This window comes from Anolis sagrei, chromosome 3 (assembly GCF_037176765.1).
Source record: "Anolis sagrei isolate rAnoSag1 chromosome 3, rAnoSag1.mat, whole genome shotgun sequence".
Classification (NCBI taxonomy): Eukaryota; Metazoa; Chordata; class Lepidosauria; order Squamata; family Dactyloidae; genus Anolis; species Anolis sagrei.
This window is the reverse complement of record NC_090023.1, coordinates 217597977-217618847: the sequence shown is the minus strand read 5'-3', so window position 1 is coordinate 217618847 and position 20871 is coordinate 217597977. Positions and strand designations below refer to the sequence as shown.

The window sequence follows — 20871 nt, the reverse complement described above, 5'->3', positions numbered from 1 at the left end:
AGAGATCAAGAATACAACATAGCTATCTATAATAGATTACACTATAACTTGGAATGCAAATTTGTATAATAAGGAAATAATGTTTTTGTTAATATTTTTGTCTTGATGCCACAAGATTGTTGAAAGAGAATGTTATACGTTACAAGGATTTAAAAAAAACTTTTAAAAGGATAGCTATTGTAAAATTTACTCCCCTTGCATGAAACTGTAGATGGTGATATTGAAGACAGAATCCTTCCTTCCTTCCTTCCTTCCTTCCTTCCTTCCTTTGAACAATCATATCACGGTTGTCGTGAGATTCTGGCATCTAATGCCTGTTTTGTGAGGAGGCTGAAATTTTCTGAGTAAAAGAAGTGACAGTATACAAATGTTCGCCTCTAGCTAATGCATCAATTTGTGGTAGTTAGATTACTGTGCAACCCTGCTACAAAAACATTACCCTCCCAGTCATTATGGTGGTATAGTATTACGCTGCTGGCACAAGACCAATTTTAACACAAAATGCGTACCAGAATTAAGGTGTGATTTGAAACAAGCAGCCACATCACCCTGAAGCTCAGGCAACAGGATGTAGAAATATGGAAGAGACATTTGATACAGCCTGAATGGTTCATGGAAGAAACCAGGAATTAGCTAAGAGCTTCACATGTTGCTTCTAGGACAGAAATTCCTAAGAGAGTTTGGTAAAACTCTCTCTCTCTCTCTCTCTCTCTCTACACACACACACACTGGTCTTTTCATTTTGGAGTTAGATTTTGATTGGAACTCTGTTAGTGGTATACATTAGTGCAACTTTCTGTCAGTGATACACAATTAGACACCACCAGAGTGTACTCTGTGGGCAGTCAGTGGTTAGTGGGATAGGAGGATATCCTCTGGCTGCTGTTGGATTGATGAGAAAAAGGAACAACATCACCTTCTCCTTCCTCTCCGCCTCTATCACTTAGGATAGTGGCAATTTTCACGATCTATCTCCTACTTTATTTTATTGCAGTCTGCTCCAGGGATTGGCAAAAATGGCCTTCAGATAGTTGTAGACACCAACAAGGCAGCATAGACCAGTGGTTCTCAACCTGTGGGTCCCCAGATATTTTGGCCTTATTTATTTAGGGCATTTGTATCCCATACTATCTCTACCTCCTCAGAAGAACTCAGGGTGGCTACCAACCGGCACAGCACAGTGCCAATAACAGAGTAAAACAAGCATAAATATACATATTATTATAAAACAATATAAAAAAAACATTAAAACAATTTGCTGATTTAAGTCGTCATCCTAAAAACAGTCCTTCAACTCCTTGAAATCCTAACAGCTGGTAAACTGGGAGTTGTAGGCTAAAACACCTGGGGACCCACAGGTTGAGAACCACTGGCATAGACAAAGGTGAAGAATGCTGAGAGCAAGTCTAAAACTGGACATCACATTTCACCTACTCTAGTTCTATATAATTTTAAATATTGGCTACTGGTCTGGCATTTCAATAATGCCTTTGCTTTGTACCCCCATACCTCAAAATTTTGGGGTTTATTTTTTGTGGGTTTGATTACTCATGAATTTAATTAATATGCTTTCCCCAGGAATCTGTAGGTCCTCCAGTATGATTTTGTGGTCAACAACTGGCAAAAGCTGACTATAATGTCTCCTTGAAGGATTTAGAGATTCCTAGAGACGCAGTCTCTCAGTTTTTCATTTGTGATTTTTGCGCTTTTGCAGGAGTTCTCCATGCCTAACATCATTGAAAGTGGAGGGCTTACTGTATTGTGTTAGCTGTAATGACACTAACTAGCCATGTTTTTAGATATTTGTTTTGAATTACCCGCATCTCTGTAGGCATTTTATTATGTTTGGTGTTATTATTTGATTGTAATCTACATATAAAGCCTTGATCTGAGTAAGTCAAACCTGACTGATGATGATGTTGTTGTGGACATGGAGTTCTTTCATCCATAGGGTCACCGTTATGTTCAAATCAACTTGACTTCAGCCAACAACAACACATGCCTGGACTGTGATCTGTTCCACAAATCACCATCTGAATTTACAGATGGCTTATTTATCATGTCAGAAGCAAATTGAGAATAGTTATAATATATAGAAAAACTACAAACAAAGTTGAAAAGTTGGCATCATACTGAATTTCCTTTGACCAGAAGCTGGCCACTTGGAATGACTCTGGTGTGGCTGTAAGAAGGCCCTCCATTGAGCATGTGGCAGGACTCAGGCTGCATTGTAGTAAATGGTCTGTGGCTTGCTCTTCTCCGCACTCGCATGTCGTGGACTTCATTTTGTAGCCCCATTTCTTAAGGGTAGCTCTGCATCTTGTGGTGCCAGAGCGCAGTGTGTTCAGCGCCTTCCAAACTTGGAAGTTTGAGAGGTGTTCCACCACAATAACCAAGGCCTATCAGTGCACAATTTCTACCCATTGTGAGTCTTCCAAAAATAGTTTCACAATAACCTCCCTTTTTGTGCCTCAACTTCCACTCTTGCTCAGTTGGCAAGACCATTAATTCAGTCACTTTATATACCAGAGAATATTGCAAGCACAGTGGGAAAACCCAGTTGTAAAAGCTGTAAAGACCAGAAAGTCTGCCCATCTCCCATTATGACTCTCACAGTTTGGTGCGTTTTTTGAGGCTTACTGCTTTATGGTAAAGCTGGAACAGTTTAATAACCTCATAAAACCTAATGGAGTGTTTTGTGCTGTTACTCAATGGCTGCTAGTTAGCATTTGCTGGCCAATTGTCACTTGAAGCTAGCAAGGGGCACTTAATTTCACAAGGCATGTAACCTGGGGCGTGTAACTATGGATTCTTTAGTGCCAGGCAGCTGAGCCCCTCCCCCAAAGCAGTAATCACTCCTTTTGCACAAAGCAGATTTTCATAGCATCATATTAATTCTGTATGCACTCTTATTAGCACGGCTGTGCTTGGAGCTGAAATTCCTGCAAGCATAAGTCCTAGAATATATATTTGATTCAGATTTTAGCCAAACACTGCCTTACAGGGCTGACAGTCTGAATGCAACTTCAAGACGTAATTTGATTTTGGATGAGGAACACATTTTCCCCAGAATCACAGCTTCATTTATTTAGTTCTTTCAAAAAAACAGCGACACCCTCCTTATTTATTTAATAGATTCTTTATAGTATTTGTGATTGGTTTCTTTATTATTTGTCCTTTTCTTATTTAAATAATTTAGGATTTAAAGAGTTTACAACTTGTATATGTTTGGACTCTAAAGTGTCTTGAGTGGAATAATGTTGCTTAAATAAAATGATTTTAGTTATCACTTGTTAATATTGTTGGCAACACTGATGAGGCTGCATCAAAATCAGTTAGAAATGCACCTTAAGCAGCTCATTAAGATAGAAAGAACCAGATCTTTCATCCAGGAGGAAAAGAGGACCATACCAAGCCATATGGTGGTTTTGAGTCATGGGGAAAGTCTGCTGTATAAAAGGAAGTAGCAGATTGGTGGCTATTTTGCTCCTCTTGAGGAATACCAAGAATTTTGGCTGTTGTGTCACTATCTCATGCAAAACCAGTTTGTCATCACCTATCACACATTATATCATTGGTTTTTTTGTGTGTAAATCAATGGAGTAAGGACAAGGTACCCTTCTTGTGACCTCCCAACTGTTCCAGTTCTCAGGGACAGTCCTGATGACTCTTCTATCATTTCATTTTTATGTGATTTTAAATGGATCCTTTTTTTTTCTCCTGTTCACACTTTTCCCCTTCATCCTCAGCTGACTTCAGTTGCTGCAATCTGGGTTCAAAGAAGTTTGCATACAGTTAACTCAGCCGTGGGGAGATAAGAGGAAGGGCAGAATCTTGCTTTTTATTTATTTATTTACACTATTTATGCCTCATCTTACTCAAAGTGGCTTACATATATAGGCAGTGATTCAATGCCTTGTAAACATACATACATAATAAAATAAACATATAGATTAAAACAATCATTAAAAACATATCAGACCTTAAAACACTATTAAAATCACATTATCCAAATCACAATCCATGGCCTTTCCAAATTGTCATTGCACTATTCGCTAATTCTATAGTGGGTTACTAACAGAATGCTTGATCCCACATCCATGTCTTTAGCCTTTTCCTGAAGATTAGGAAGGAGGGGGCTGATCTGATTTCATTAGGGAGAGAGTTCCATAACCGAGGGCCACCACTGAGAAGGCCCTGTCTCTTGTCCCCACCAACTGCACCTGCAAAGGAGGCGGGACCGAGAGCAGGGCCTCCCCAGACGATCTTAACCTTCTAGCTGGCTCATAGAGGGAGATACGTTTGGACAGGTAGGCTAGGTCAGAACTGTTTAAGGCTTTATAGGCTAAAGCCTATAAAATCCTTATAGGCTCATGCAAAAGCTAATTGCTGTAGCCTCTCCTAGCTTGTGCGTTCTTCCTCATTAATAACTTTTATCACTTTGACCACACTCTGATGCCGATGGGCCTCATGTGTCTCAGTTTTTATCTCCAAAATGATGGCAGGAGAATTCTTCACATTATTCATTGAATCACAGAATCATAGAGCTGGAAGGGCCCTATAGAGCAATCATGGGCAAACACCTGGAGGGCAGAAGTTTGCCCATGCCTCTATAAACTATCAGGCCCAACCCCCTGCTCAGTGGAGGATTTCCAGTGAGGACATTTCCAGCAAGTAGCTGTCCAGCTTCTTAGTAAAGACATTTAGAGGAGATTTCACCATCTCTCCAGGCAATTCACTTTATTGCTGAACCGCTCTCACTGTCTGAGCAAAAGGTTTAACATCATTTAAAATGACATAATAAAAACTCTTCTGCATGACCCACGCATAAAATACCCTTCTAAATAATCAATTATTATTAATTAAATGCCAGTTTAAATCAAAGTTATGGTGCCTCCTTTCTTATAACCTTATCACACTAGAGCAGTGGTTCTCAACCTGTGGGTCCTCAGATGTTTTGGTCTTCAGCCCACAGAAATCCTAATGGCTGGTACACTGGCTGGGATTTCTGGGAGTTGTAGGCCAAAAAACCGGGGGACCCACAGGTTGAGAACCACTGCACTAGAGAATGAATCCGCTTTAAATCCAGTTACTACCTCCTGCAGAATTCTGGGGTTTGTAGTTTAAGGATGAGCCTTTAACAGCCTCACTAAACTACAAACCCCAGAATTCTGCAGGAGGCAGAAACCAGATTTAAAGTGGATTCATTCTCTAGTGTGTTGAAGTAGTAAATTGCTTGGTTTTTTTAAAATTACTTTAAAGGGTGCTGCAATCCATTGATTTGTGGTACAAACCACATGCCTCCTGTAACCATACAACTAATTAAAAGAGTTATAGTGACAATGCAAGAGGAGGGGAATCTCATGTTATACTACAGCCATTATGTAACTTGGCTATGCCTTTGTTATCTAGCAGGATAATTACAGGTAGCTTATTGTTTGCAACAAGTTACTTCATTGCACAGACAAACCACTAAAGCTCTAAAAGCTTAAGCAAAATATTGGTAGTGGAGGAACGGGCAAATCTATACAGGCAGTACCTAAGTTATGAATAAGATAGATTGGTTCTTAAGTATGTATGTGTAACCTCAGCCAAATACATTTTTAAAGCTTTGAATAGCATAGGGAAGGGTCAACACCCCTGTAGTGTTTGTTTTGCTGTTTGTGTCCCCTACTCAGAAGATTTCACCTCACTGGCCAACGTCCTTGCAGATGACCAATTTTCTCACACTCTATGCCCTGGAGTGTGGTAGATTTCTCTCACTTCCTGTTGTCTCACCTCTGTTCTTAACAATGGGTCATTCGTAAATTACATGTTGGAGGCTCCTTCTTTGGAAGCTTTTAAACAGAGGCTGGATGGCCATCTGTCAGGGATGATTTGAATGCAATATTCCTGCTTCTTGGCAGGGGGTTGGACTGGATGGCCCATGAGGTCTCTTCCAACTCTATGATTCTATGATTCTATGATAAGAAGCGACTTGCAGTTTCTCAAGTCGCTCCTGACACTGGAAAAAAAAAAACCCCTCACGTTCTGTCCCTGTGATAATTGAGTTTTGAAAAAAAAATGTCTTGTTGTAAAAACAAGGGTTGGTAAAAAAGTGTCAGTGGAGACACCTTTTTCTCCATGATAACGCTTTCAGGAGTGGATTTCCGTTCCTGAGGGGTAGATTTCTCTCACTTCCTGTTGTCTCACCTCTGTTCTTAACAATGGGTCATTTGTAAATTACATGTTGGTAACTCGGGGTCTGGCTGTATTCCCAAAGACTTATTTATAAGTTGTCACTGAGTAGTAAAGATGTAGGTTTTTTAAAGAAAGACCTTGTCAGTGGTCCTCCTCCCCTTTCCTTTGATTTTGCTCTTCTTTCATAACCAGAGAAAAGAAAGCCGTGAGCAATTTCACACAACACAATTACATTGCAATATCCCACTTTAATTGCCATGGCAACATTCTGTGGAATCCTGGAGTTTGTAATCCAGTGATACACTGGCGCTCATTGGCTGAGATTTCTAAATGCCCTTCACTAAACTACAATCTCCAGGATTCCATTGCAGTTAAAGTGGAACCATGCCGCGATAATTGTGTAGGTTGAAAGGGCCCCAGTCTATGAATTGGTCCCTGCGCTTCCTGAATCTCATTAAATATTTTTGACAGAAGGCTTTTCTTTTTCTCCCTCCTCTCCATGTGGTTAAGGCAGAGACTTAATGCTCGAGCATTGGCAGTGATATTAGTCTGCCTTTGACAGACTATAATTAATATTTGAGGGATTGATGGGAGACCTGGAGGTAGAGGAACCACTACTGAGTTAAATAGCCCTGTTGTTGTGGCATCATTGCAAAAACGCTTTCACCTGCTGCTAATTCCCTTCTTGGGACTCAAGGCAATAATTTATCTGAACAAAGAAGCTATGGAGGCAGCAGACCCAAGGTAATCACAGTCATAGATGTGGGGTGGGGATTTGTGAATGAGTCACGCAGACACTTACTAGCTTGGGGCTAAAATATAGGTAAGATAAGGAAAGGCAAGAGAGGGGTGTCAATTTCTCAGTTGAAGAGAATGCAGATAAGATACAGTTGAGTTTATTATTAAACCATCACTGAAAGTAACTAACTATGTATTGACCTTGGAATAGGGAGGAAACCAAAATATACCACTAATGCAATTCCCATCTTTGTTTTGGTGAAGAGGTCTATGTCCCTTTCTGCAGCCTTCTCCAACCTGCTCCTTATATGTGTTTGATTGACTCTCTCAACCATGTGCCAGATATGGGGAACCCTGCTTTTCTACATAGAATCATAGAATTGGAAGAGACCACACAAGCCATCCAGTCCAACTCCCTGCCATGCAGGAAAAGCACAATCAAAGCAACCCCTACAGATGGTGATCCACCTTCTGTTTAAAAGTCTCCAAGGAAGGAGCTTCCACCACATTCCAAGGCAGAGAGTTAGCTCTTATGGTCAGGAAGTTCTTCCTAATGTTCAGATGGAATCTCCTTTCCTGTAATTTGAACCCATTGCTCAAAGTCTTAGTCTCCAGAGAAGCAGAAAACAAGCCTGCTTCCTCTTCTTTATGACATGCTTTCAAATATTAAACACTAGCTGTATCCGCCACGCATTGCTGTGGTCAACCTTCCCTCCGTCTTTCTCTTCTTTCTCTCTCTCCCCCCTCTCTCTCCTTCCTTCCTTCCTTCCTTCCTTCCTTCCTTCCTTCCTTCCTTCCTTCCTCCCCTCTCTCTTTCCTTCCTTTTTTCTTTCTTTCTCTCCTTCCATCCTTCCTTCTCTTCTTCTTCCCTTCCATCCCCCCACCTTTCCTTTCCTTTCCTCTTTCTCTCCCCTTTCTTCCATTCTTGGACTGCAACTCCCAGCAGTCCTCCTGATCCATCTATCTCTCTACCTACCTACCTACCTACCTACCTACCTATTTCTATCTAATCAATCTATCTGAAGGATTGCTGGGAGCTGCAATCCAGGAATAGAAAATTGGAACTATGCAGGGATTGGGATGCTCTCAAAGAAACCCAAGGAGAAGAAAGCTTGCAGCTTGGAAGAGTGTATTTGGATCACCTCCTCTCCTAAAAGGCCTTGTCTAGGGGATGCTGGGAGCTGTAGTCTGGGAGAGTGTGTGGATATGCTACTGTGTGTTTTGTTTGCTGGGAGAGTCATTTTTGCGTATGTGCTATAGCGCCTTTTTGCTTTTTTTGGCTTTTAAAGTCCCTTCTGGTGTATTTTTCAGTGTTTTATGAGTGATGGTCACTCGTTGGCCTGATAGATGTATTGTGTCCAAATTTGATGTCAATTCGTCCAGTGGTTTTTGAGTTATGTTAATCCCACAAATGAACATTACATTTTTATTTATATAGATGACGGTTACATCTCTTCTCAAGGTCATATGGGCAGCATGACTGCAGAAGCTGGGGCTGGCAGCGGAAGCTCACGCCACTCCCCGGATTCAAACCTGCGACCTTTCGGTCAACAAGTTTAGCAGCTCAGCGGTTTAACCGACTGCACCACTGGGGGCTCCTAAGAAATGACTTAGCATTTTTCTGTTGATTCTTTGGTGCCACTCTAGTTTGGACAATTAGTGAAATATAAGCTGTAATTGCATGTCTGCAGCACTCTAAGGAGCCAGAAAACAGATAGTTAATCACTGGCAATAGCAGTCTCCTGTCAAAGCTGTTTGTTTTAACATTTAAACATGCAGAGAGAATAAAAAAGCAAAATGTCCTCATTTTGAGCTGCAAGATGGGATACCTCTCCCCTAGCATGTGCAAGAGTCAGTCTGCATTTGCTTGGCATTGTTGTTGAACTGAAAACCAGGTGCTTTTCAAAGAGATGAAGCCTGACACGGGTAACTTAATCTTTGCATTGAGATGGGACGCTGGAGTCGAGGGATGGGGGGGGGGGGGGGGGAAGCCAGCGCTGAATGGTAAAACAATGCTACGCCAGGAATATCTTGATTGCCTTGTAGCACTGGCTGTCCCAGGCTCCCAGGCAAGAAGAGAACCCAGAGTCAAAAGGTTGTGCTTTTTCTAATTGAAAATGTAAATTCTTATGTTGGGGCTTAATGATCTACTTTGGCATTTGTGTACATACATGGCTGTACTTCTGTGTGCACACCTGCAGCTGCGTTCACATGTGGCACCCAAGACAATAGGCCCATCTCCTAGATGGCCTCTAGACACCATAGGCAATATAAATGGTAATTTCCTGATGAAGTCATTTGGTGTGGAGTGGCTGCTTTACCCCAGAAAGCCTTGAACACATGACCCTGGTTTCTAACTGCTGTTCCCCGTTCTATACGTGATTGAGCCCAGGGCTGCAAGTCGAAGCGCCCACGGAGGCGCATAAACATTAGAGCAGTTCCAACAGCTGCAACAGACTCCCCCTCTTCCTTTCTTCCGCTCCCTCTCTGGCAGTTGTCTTTATTGCTGTAATATTCTCTCAAAGGTCTTTTTCGATTCCCTCTCTTTAGAGGTTCTGGGCCTTTTGGCAGAGCTTAAATCTCTCCTCACAACATGCCAGCAAGTAGAAAATCATGGTTATTATGATCCTACACGTTTGAGGACCAAATTACATTGGCAGTTTCTCCTGCTTTCTAAATCTCATCATGAAAGCCCTGCAAGTTTTTATTCCAAAAATGAGTCCTAAAATAGTAGATTTCCTGTGGTAATCTGCCTTTAAACTTGTATTCTCATGTTTAATTAAGATGACCATAATAAAAAAAGCTGGAAGTTCCATGAAGATAATTAAAGTTTAAGTTTAGTAGGTGCAGTTTCAACAATTACTACAGAAACTGAATCCGTGGTTGCCCCGTTTTCCACAAAGCTCTTAAATAAAAGGTGTACGATTTGCAGGCTGAGAGTTGCATGCAACTTCTTAAACTTGTATGCACAGCTCCCAAAGGGTCAATGTCCCAAAGGGTCAATTAGCTCTCCCTTTTCTGCTGATTTCATATTTATTTGCCTAACAGTGAGAAAAGAGTAATGGCTGTCAGGAGCACTAAATGAATGAATATAAAGATTCTGTGTCTCCTTTTAGCAATGAAATAAGATTGCTTACATACTCTATGACTGTATATATGCATATGGCCCTGACCTGGATTCACAAGTGGGATATGCTGTTGGCGAGTGAATTCAGTGCAATTAAGGTCTTAGAAAAAAATTATGTTCCTATTAGAATAGTTAACCAACATGGAGCCCTTAAAGTATTTTTGGGCTATTTCAGACCTGGCCAGCACAGAAAATTGAATCATAGAATTGGAAGAGATGGCATGGGCCATCTAGTCTAACCCCTTGCCATGCAGCAAAAGCACAAAGTACCCCCACAGATGGCCATTTAGCCTGTGTTTATAAGCCTCCAAGAAAGGAGCTTCCACCATAATCTGAGGCAGAATTTTGCATTGTGGAACAGTTCTGTCAGGAAGTTCTTCCTAATGTTCAAGTGGAATCTCCTTTCCTGTAATTTGAACCTATTCCTTTGAGTCCTAGTCTCCAAAGGAATAGAAAACAAGCTTGTTCCCTCTTCCTTATAACTTCCTTTCCAATACTTCAACAAGGCAATCATATGTCCTCTCTCTTTTTGCTTCTGCAAACTAAATGTACCCAACTCTTTTAAGCTTCTTCTTATAGAGATTAATGGTCTCCAGATCTTTAATCATTTTAGCCACCCTCCTCTGGACCCTCCAGCTTGTCAATATCTCTTTTGAACTGTGGTGCCCAGAACTGGACACAGTGTTCCAGGTGAGGTCTGATCAAAGCAGAATACCAAGGCACCATGACTCCCCTCGATCTAGACACTATATTCCTTTTGATGCAGCCCAAAATCCCATTGGCTTTTTAGCTGCTGCATTACATTGTTGGCTCACGTTTAACTTGTTGTCCACTAAGACTCCCATATATTTTTCACATGTTTTGCTGTCATTCTTTATCTGTGCATTTCATTTTTCTGCTTAAATTCTACATATCTCTTTGCTGAAACTCATTTTGTTAATTTTGGCCCAAAGTTATTTTTTAATTCTGATCCTGTCTTCTGGAATTTTGTTTTTTTGCTATCCCTCCCAATTTGCTATCTTCTGCAAACTCGATAAGTACTCCCTCTACATTTTCATTCAAGTCATTAATAAAGATGTTGAACAGAACTAGGCCCAGGACCAAACCCTGAGACACTCCACTATTCACTTTTTTCCAGGATGAAATGGACCATTGGTGAGCACCCTTTGGGTTCAGTAGCTTAGCCAATTACAAATTCATGTAATGGTAATATTGTCTAGCCCACATTTTACTAGTTTATTTGCAAGAAGACGGGGACTCCTGTCAGAGACCTTACTGAAATCAATATATGTTACATCCACAGCATCCCTTGCATCTATCAAGTTTGTAACCCTATTGGCAAAAGTTATAAGATATGGCATGACTTATTTTTGAGAAATCCATGTTGATTTTTAGTGATCACAACATTGTTTTCTAAGTGATTACAATAGCTTCTCCTTAATGATCTGCTCCAGAATCTTTCCTGGTATTGATGTCAGGCTGACTGGACAGTAATTATTTGGGTCCTCCTTTTTTCCCTTCTTGAAGATAGGGGCATTTGCCCTCCTCCTATATTCTGAGATTTCTTCTGTTCTCCAAGAATTCTCAAAGATATTTGCCAGTGGTTCTCAAATGACTTCTGCTGCTGCCTTTAAGACTCTTAGGTGTAGTTCATCTGGCCCTGGAGATTTGAATTCATTTTAGAGTAGCCAGGTATTCCTGGACTACTACTTTACCTATTTTGGATTGCATTTCGCCTATTACCTCTACTGCTCCATATTGGTCAGATTGAACACCGATCTCTCTTTGAGAAAAGACTGAGCCAAGAAGGTGTTAAGCAGTGTTGCCTTTTCCCTATCCCCTGTTAGCATTTCACAACCTTCTACATGCAGAGACCCTACTGTTTCCTTGTTCCTCCTTTTTCTACGGACATAACCAAAGAACGCCTTTTTATTTTTTTAATCTCTCTGGCAAGTTTGAGCTCATTTTGCGCTTTAGCCTTTTGGGCCTTTTTCCTGTATGTGTTGGTTATTTGGATTCCTCTTTAGTGATTTCCCCCCTTTTTCATTTTTTGTATGTGCCCCTTTTAAATTGTAACTCAGTTAATAGTTCTTTGGACATCCATTCTGGTTTCTTTAGACCTCTTATTTTTTTCTTCTTGTTGGCTGTGTTTGTATTTGTGCCTTGAGTATCTCACTTTTACAAAATTCCCATCCATCATTAACTCCCTTCTCTTTTAGCATTCCTATCCATGGGACCACACTCAGTCAGCTGTCCTAAAATCTAGAATACACGTCTGACTTCTCTTAGTTTCCCCTTTCTTCTGTATATCAAACACTCCCACGTAATGATCCCACCATTTCCACTCCATTTACCAGGTTCTCGGTGTTGGTGAGGATCAGATCCAAAAGAGCTGATCCCCTTGTTGCTTCTTCCACCTTCTGAACAATAAAATTACCTGTAAGGCAAGTGAGGAATTTGTTGGGCTTTGTACCCTTGGCAGAGCTTTACAGAATAGTTGAAATCTTCCATTAACTACTATACATCTTCCTACTCCTCTAGTATGAGATACTGAGAGTTGTTGTCTAAAATATTTGGAGAATGGGTTTGTTCGGAAAAGAGGAAACCTCCAACAGTAAAAGAGACTGAGCCAAGTAGTCTGTAACTGTCCTAGGTTCTTAATATTCCACCCATGTTTTAGACATTGTTGCTTGCATAATTGGGTTTGAGGAATGGGTGTAGGTTTCAGTGTAGTATGAAAGGGCAAGGAGCAAGGCTTGTTCACTCATCCGTCAGTGTGGTCCTTCTTGGGTATCTTGGAAACATACCTCCCCTTCCCACTTTCACCATTACTTCCATAATGGGGAGCCAGCTATCTTTGTGATGGAAAGGATGCAATTAGGAATGTATAGTAGCTGCCTCTGTATTCATTAGCCATTAGCTGCCATTTCAGTCGGACAATGAAGCCTCTTTGAGAGCTCCCACTTACTTGTTTCACCAGAGCAGCTATATGCAGTCCTGACCCTGCATGTCAAGCATGCATGATGGCTTGCTTGTACTACAGTCAAGCTAAGGTAGTATTTCAGACTAATTGCCATTTTATCTGTGGGTATCCTGAGTGGGGATCCTGGGAGTTGAAGTTTAAAGAACAAACTTTGTTAGAATTGGTCATGTAGATATTTCTATAAATAATTATGAATTAGTGGGTGTAGTAGATGACCTTCTCAGTGGTTCCATGTGTAAGGGTGTCCCTCACTAGTATATGGGATTGGGTTATAAATAGCGACTCCACCACCCCCACCTCACCCCCAAATATGTACACTATACAACCATTGCTCAATATATGATTGGAAGAAATAGGTCACAACTTTTCTTTGTTACATTTGTATATGTGTGTTGGTCTTTCAGATCCAGGAATTGGCCAACCCTTCTGTTGATCAATGAGACTGACTATCTGGCTGATTGCAGGAAACTTTGGGATAGTGGGAAGGATTCAAATGAATGGATGCTATCTGTGTGGTCCTCTTTCCGACCAGTTGGTGCAGGAGATGTGCCAACTCCAAGCTAGGTCAGATGAACTACTTGACACATACCGCAAATCCCATGAGGGGATCCCTCAGTTAACAATCCCAAAGAGGCACTGGTAATTGATGTCCTGGATCATGGGCTAAAAAGTTATGCCAAATAAAAAAGGAACCCAACATAGTAGACTATACACATAGAAATACAACAAGTATGCAGACACCGTTAACTGTAAGGTGGTTGGGTGGGATACTGTTTCGAAAAGGATTGCTGAGACAGAGATCATGGAAATATTTACTCCTCTGCCACCACTAGAGTAAAACCAAATTACTTCACCAGGTCAGCTAGCTAATGGGCTCAAACCTTGATTTAAACCCCCCAAGGCTGTGCCAAAATAAACAGGCTCCTGAGAGGAAGGAACCAGTGAGCTGCCATGTACTTTGAAGCCATCCCTACCCTCATTTAACACATTTGGCTTTGTGTTAAATTGTGCAGTTTGTTTTTTGAAATCCCTCAAGGCAGCAATTAGCTGGTAGGAACAGGTGATTCTACGTAGAATGACCCACAGCACTGGACTTCTCTAGAGCTGAATTCGTGGTACTGCGGTAAAGGTGGTGTACATGATAAAATGGTTGTGGTTGATAGTTTCAGATTTGGAAAGGGCAGAACTTGAAAAGGTTGCCTTTTGGGGAACTATAAGGGGAAGTGTTGCTTTTTTATGATAAATCTCAGAAATCCACTTATACTGAATGCCTTCTTGGAGTATAGTGCAAAAAGTGTTTACAAGCTCCACATATGAAACTAGGACTGATCAAGCAATCTGAGGCAAAGGATGAGATGACACTTTTTGTTTTGCATGTGGAACTTTAGATGGACTGTTTGTTCTGATTTATTTAACATTAGCAACAGGACAGTGATCCCCAGCTGTTCCTCAGAGAATCAGGTTGGTTTTGGTGGGTTTAAAGTAGGCCACACACATGGGCCATGAATATTTCTGTAAATTGAAGGAAATGATGGGGAGCCTCAAGAGAAAAATCAGTTGGAGCTTCTGTCTTGTGTGTTTAAAAGTAGAGCTAGTCCTGTCAGGGAGGATGTTGCTGGGTTGAATATACCGTCCTTGCCTATTTTCTCATTTCTCGTATTTATTTTTTTTCTTTTTCTCTTCACAGGGAGCTGAATGGAAACAACATCACCCGCATCAACAAACATGACTTTGCTGGACTGAAGCAGTTGCGAGTTTTGTGAGTGACTTCACAATGTTACTACCCTACCTACCCCCATCATCTCAAAAATTTATTGCACTGTAGCACTACTGTATCTATTTGGAGTTTCCTTTAACTGCTTGTTGATATAGCATAGGCTTTATACAGTATGTCTCCCTTATCTGCCATTACACATACCCATGCTCCAGTGTGTGTGTGTGCGTGTGTGTGTGTGTAATAAATCTTTATTATACACACAAAGGGACTCGGGGCAGCTCACAGAAGCACTCAAAGTGCCACATGCAGACAACAATACATAAACACAATGACACAAGTACAATCAATAGCGCATATGCTTTCTTGGAAGTGTTTGTTGGCCTCTCTATATCCTTCAGTGTGTATGCTTTCAGCCCATATATGGTTTGGCATTATCCATGGTTTCAGATATCCACAGGGGGTCTTGAAGCATATATCTGTGGATACAGGGATGTGTCTGTGTCATACTATATTCAGGTCTACCAACAAACATGAACTCTAACACTGTTCTTATTTCTTTTTTATAGGCAGCTGATGGAAAACCAGATCAGTGTGGTGGAGCGAGGGGTGTTTGACGACATGAAGGAGCTCGAGCGACTGTGAGTTTCTCAGGGATCTCTGCACAATATGGAAGCTGGGGATTTGTTTATTTATCATATCAGAAGTAAACCAAGGGTACAGTTTTAATGTATTTTTTTAAAAAAAAACACAAAGTGTAAAACTTGGCATGGGGATGAGGACAGTAAACAAATAAAAAGAAGTCTCTGCTTTCTGTTTTCATCTAGGTTTCCATTGTGGGGGTGGTGGGTTTTTTGATGCTCAAGGTAGAGCAGAGGTAAAATTTAGCAGAGCTGTGAAAGAATATCTTCATGGCCAAAGGCAGTCCTCTCCCACACCCACATCAAGAACTGTTTCTTTCCACCCCCACCTCCACGCTGACACAAGCAGATGGTGTAAGCACTACGTGTTTTTTACACCCAGCCCTTAACAGCCTGGCTGGCATTTACACCCAGATGCTTCCCAATCTGTTTGCCGTTGCTTTCAGATACAAAATAATTCTCAGCAGTGTGCATTCAGTCAAGGGTAGTGCACCAATGAACCTAAGTTATCACTGCATTTTTATAACATCTGTAAAAAACTACTTCTAAAATTTGTTGTTTTCTTTAAACATTCCCTTTCATTGTTCTACCTTTACAACTAGTAGAAAGGAAGGTGCAGGTCTAATTCTATCCTGGTGAAATATGTATTATTCCATATAATTTCTGGCCTTCCTAATTGCCAATGCCAGACAAAAAGCTGCTACAGTCTTCATGTGTGAAGTTTCATAATAATGATAGATTTCAGTTTACTACTGAACATTTGAACTGTGTCACTGGAGCAGTTCATTTCATTCTGTGTCCACTATCTGGCTTTTAACTATGTTCTGTCCAAAATCTTACAGCATATCCCTTAAGATGATGCCAGACAAAGTAGTGGTCCATTACCTGATGCTGATCCATAACCTTTTGTATGCCAGCTCATGACGTGTTTCAGGGAAAGAAACAGTTATATTTAATGAATACAAATATGGCACATGTCCCTGGCAGATTGGGGAAGAAATTTGCTGGTCCCAATATCAAATCTATATAAATAAAAATGTAATGTTCGTTTGTGGGATTAACATAATGCAAAAAACAGTGGGCAAATTGACACCAACCATACACCTATCAGGCCAACGAGTGACCATCACTCATAAAAACACTGGAAAACACAACAGAAGGAACTTAAAAAGCCAAAAATTAAAAAATACATTACAACGCATGTGCAAAACCACACACACACACACAACACATATACACAGACTGGGCCACAGCAACGTGTGGCAGGGGATGGCTAGTCATTTAATAAACTTTGTTCTAAGAGACTGAATAAGAGACTGGTCAGTGATTCGGATCCAGAGAACAGGATGAGGTCCTGCTGTTAGCTGCTGAACTTGCTGACCGAAAGGTTGGCGGCTCAAATCCGGGGAGCGTGGTGAGCTCCTGCTGTTAGCCCCAGCTTCTGCCAACCTAGCAGTTAGAAAACACGCAAATGTCAGTAAATCAATAGGTACTACTTGGGTGGGAAGGTAACAGCACTCCATGGAGTCATGCTGGCCACATAACCTAGGAGGTGTCTATGGACAGCGCCGGCTCTTTGGCTTAGAAATGGAGATGAGCACCATTCCCCAGAGTTGGACATGACTAGACTTAATGTCGAGGGGAAACCTTTACTTTTTACAGGCTAAAAATTGGGAGTCCAGTGTTTCAGGCTTGTGTATTTCAGGTTAAGAATATCCTCCCCCAAAATGTGAGTGCTGTGTGTCAATAATAGTAAAACAAACCTTGAAAATTCAAGGTAAGTTGGAAGTAGCTATCTATTCTTGCTAGCTAAAGGGGGCTGTTTAAATGTACAAGTTATATTATTAACACTAGCCTAAATGTCAGGTTTTGTTTCATTTATCTTTCTTGTTCAGTTGCATGAAGAAAGTAACAAATGTGGACCAAGGGAATTGGGGACAGGGTTAATAATGTTCATTAGCTTGCGGCAGAGGGAGAGCATTTCACAATCATTCCAGGCTTGCTGTGCAAATGGCTCAGGCAGAAAGGACTGTTTTAATGAAATGGGATTCAGGAATCCCCCTTCGTCCTAGCTGCTTGTGTATGTCTCTGAAGGTACTTACGATATTTTCTGTCTGCCCTCTTTTTCTCTAGACGCCTGAATCGGAACCAGCTGCACACATTGCCAGAGCTGTTATTCCAGAATAACCAGGCATTGTCTCGACTGTAAGTATTCAGATATATTTTGACTTTCACTTGATGTTCAGTGTTGTACTCTTCTGTTCTTTGGAGGAATCACGTTGAGAGTGAACTGCAAATCTGGAATGGGAATGCAGCAAAACCCACAAAGTTTAAAATGTGAGCTTTGTATCAGAAGAATTAAACGGGGCAGGTATGAAAACAGCTGGACTTTGTGGCATCATTTCTGGGTTTTGGATTTTTCAAATGGGAAGAAATTAATCTTTATTAACTCTTACACCTGTTGCTGCCTTTTGAGATTCTGAACACAAAGAGCTGGAAGGTCAGAGGACTAACTGATGTTGGTGCTGACTAGGGGCCCTTCCAGACAGGCCCTATATTCAGTGATCAGATCCCAGATTTTCTGCTTTAAACCTGATTAAATGAGTCCGCACTGCCAAATAATCTGGGATAAACAGAAAACCTGGGATCAGATCCTGGGATATAGGGCCTGCCTGGAAGGGCTCTAGGCATGATACTCCTGGTGGACTCTAGAAGTCCAACAGGACATTTCACATCTTTTCTATTGCCCACATGAAAGCTCCTACATTCATGGGTTAACACAAGTCCTATATAAATTACACTATGTAACAAAATTTGAAACATTTTCTGTTCCTGATTTGAAAGTGTTATTTCCAGTTTAGCTATGTAGTACTTACTTTGCAAGTAGTTGTTATACTCCAGAAACTTTATTTTTTGTGGCTGCTACAAAGCATGTTGAATTGGCTGAGAGAATGAGATATTCATTGGCAACGACACTAGAGTCTCGCTTATCCAGTCTTTGCTTATCCAATGCCCAACTCAGTCTGCCTCCTGCCCGAATCCACAGCTGTTTCAATACAATGTTTTGGTGCTAAATTTGTAAATATAGTAATTACTACATAATATTACCGTGTATTGAACTGCTTTTTCAGTCGATTTGTTAAAATATGATGTTTTGATGCTTAATTTGTAAAATCATAACGTAGTTTGATGTTTAATAGGCTTTTCCTTAATCTCTCCTTATTATCCAGCATTTTTGCTTATCCAACGTTCTGCTGGCCTATTTATGTTGGATAAGCAATACCCTACTGTATAGCAAAATGTGCTGCAGGATGTCCCTGTCCCACAAAAACAAAGTTTTTGCAGTTTAATAAACATTTTCCATGTTTTTATGATAGAACCAAATCGAAAATGATATTTATAACACAGGAACAAAAATCAGGTTACATAGTGTTATGAATGCCATGTGTACTGAGCTTTTCTGAAGGCCAATATATGAGGATGTCTGAGATATAGAGATTTAGATGTTCTTAATGTCATCATCATCATTATATTTTATCTGAACTGGTCAACAGACGATATCAAAAGCCAGGCATTGTACATTTTCAAGTATGTTTTAAGGAAGTTCAGGAGGAAGATGTGTCTGAAAATATGTTTTACACTTTTGAATTGATCCCCTTGCAATGAAAGTTTCCATATCAATGGATAGTGAATCTATTTAGAGTTTTAGCTCCCTTACACATCTGTATAAAATCCACATTAAACTGGATTAAATGGCAGTGTGGACTCAGATAACCCAGTTCAAAGTGTGGATGATCTGCCTTGATATTCTGGGTTATATGGCTGTGTGGAAGGGCCCTAAGTCTAAACTTTAGAACTTTAAAGGTGCCACCTGGTCCTGGAGTTCTTAATCCTACTTCCAACAAATACATATTTCAAATTCAGAGCAGATTCATGGCACACTTGACACCACAACCCACTTAACTAGATAAAAATGCACTGGTATAGATCAGAGAACAATACAGGAATGTGTAGAATGCTAAATTAGGACCTTCAGTGTCCCTCACAATCTCCTTGGATTCAATAACATCTAGAAATTGTTTTCAGACTTAGCTGCAAAAACGGCGGCTCTCCAAGTAGCATACTGATTTGTTCCTTGTAATAAAAAGCTTAACTGCTTATTTGTTTGTCAGTGTTGTATTTTCTTTAAATACAGTTTTGCAGTGTCAGAGAAGATCTGACACTAAGGGGCCCTTCCACACAGCCCTATATCCCAGAATATTAAGGCAGAAAATCCCACATATCTGTTTTGAATTGGAATATATGGCAGGGTGGACTCAGATAATCCTGTTCATAGCAGATATTGTGGGATTTTCTGCCTTGATATTCTAGGTTATATGGCTGTGTGGAAGGCCCCACAGAATATCAAGGCCGAAAATCCCAAAATTTCTGCTTTTAAGTGGGTTATCTGAGTCCACACTGCCATATGTCCTAGGTTATATGGCTGTGTGGAAGGGCCACCAGAATATCAAGGCTGAAAATCCCACAATATCTGCTTTGAAATGGATTATCTGAGTCCACATTGCCATATATCCTAGGTTATATGTCTGTGTGGAAGGGCTACCAGAATATCAAGGCTGAAAATCCCACAATATCTGCTTTAAAGTGGGTTATCCGAGTCCACACTGTCATATATCCTAGGTTATATGGCTGTGTGGAAGGGCCACCAGAATATCAAGGCTGAAAATCCCAAAACATCTTCTTTGAACGGAGTCCACACTGCCATATATCCCAGTTCAAAGCAGATAATGTGGGATTTTATTCGGTTGTTTGGAAGGGCCTTAGTAATACATTGAGGCAAATCCTTTAATGATGAAGGATTTGGTCAGTGATCAGCTATCTTGTGTGCTTATACCAGCAATTTCAGGCATTACCTTCTTCTTGAGGCAATAGAAATACTGAAGGAATTAGAGACCACCCGCCATAGGCGATGGACAAGTCTGTACTAGAACTGAGATATCTGCAGCAATCCTGTTCTTCCACATACTGAATGCATGGATCAGCACACTCTATCATGTGCAATGCATATGAATATTGCTGGTTCGTGTTATCAGTCAATAGAGTTTTCTCCTGAGAAGAATTAGAGCCAGTAGAAGAAGCCTTTGTTTAAAAGGCTTAGAGAAGAATTGTTTGGTGGTAGGGATAAATAATTACTCTTAACTTCCCTTCAAAAAAGGAAGTTTAAGAAGGAATACCAGATTGTGTTGCAGAACACAAGACTTGTTAAATGGGACTAAACATAATGGAAATAAAACTACTTATTATATTTTGAAATTTCAAGAAGGTTTGGAAAGCTGAGAACTTTGGTATCATTAGGTCAGTGACGGAAACCATTTCTTGAGAAGCCTCTGTATCATGACAATCTTTTCTCATGGCGAAGCAACTTTTCACCTGCAATTATGGGTTCAACAAACTGAAATTCATGCCGTTAAAAAGCATCGAGCGGCAA

At 40.6% G+C, this 20871-nt stretch overlaps 1 protein-coding gene across 1 annotated transcript in view; it reads left to right on the top strand.

The window, feature by feature from the left end:
• Positions 1-20871, top strand: part of SLIT1 (slit guidance ligand 1) — a 193643-nt gene that overhangs the window by 29532 nt on the left and 143240 nt on the right. Inside the window, exons 2-4 of the mRNA XM_060768243.2 lie at positions 14716-14787; positions 15312-15383; positions 17517-17588. Coding sequence (XP_060624226.2) covers positions 14716-14787; positions 15312-15383; positions 17517-17588 — 216 coding nt within the window. The remainder of the gene's footprint in view (positions 1-14715; positions 14788-15311; positions 15384-17516; positions 17589-20871) is intronic.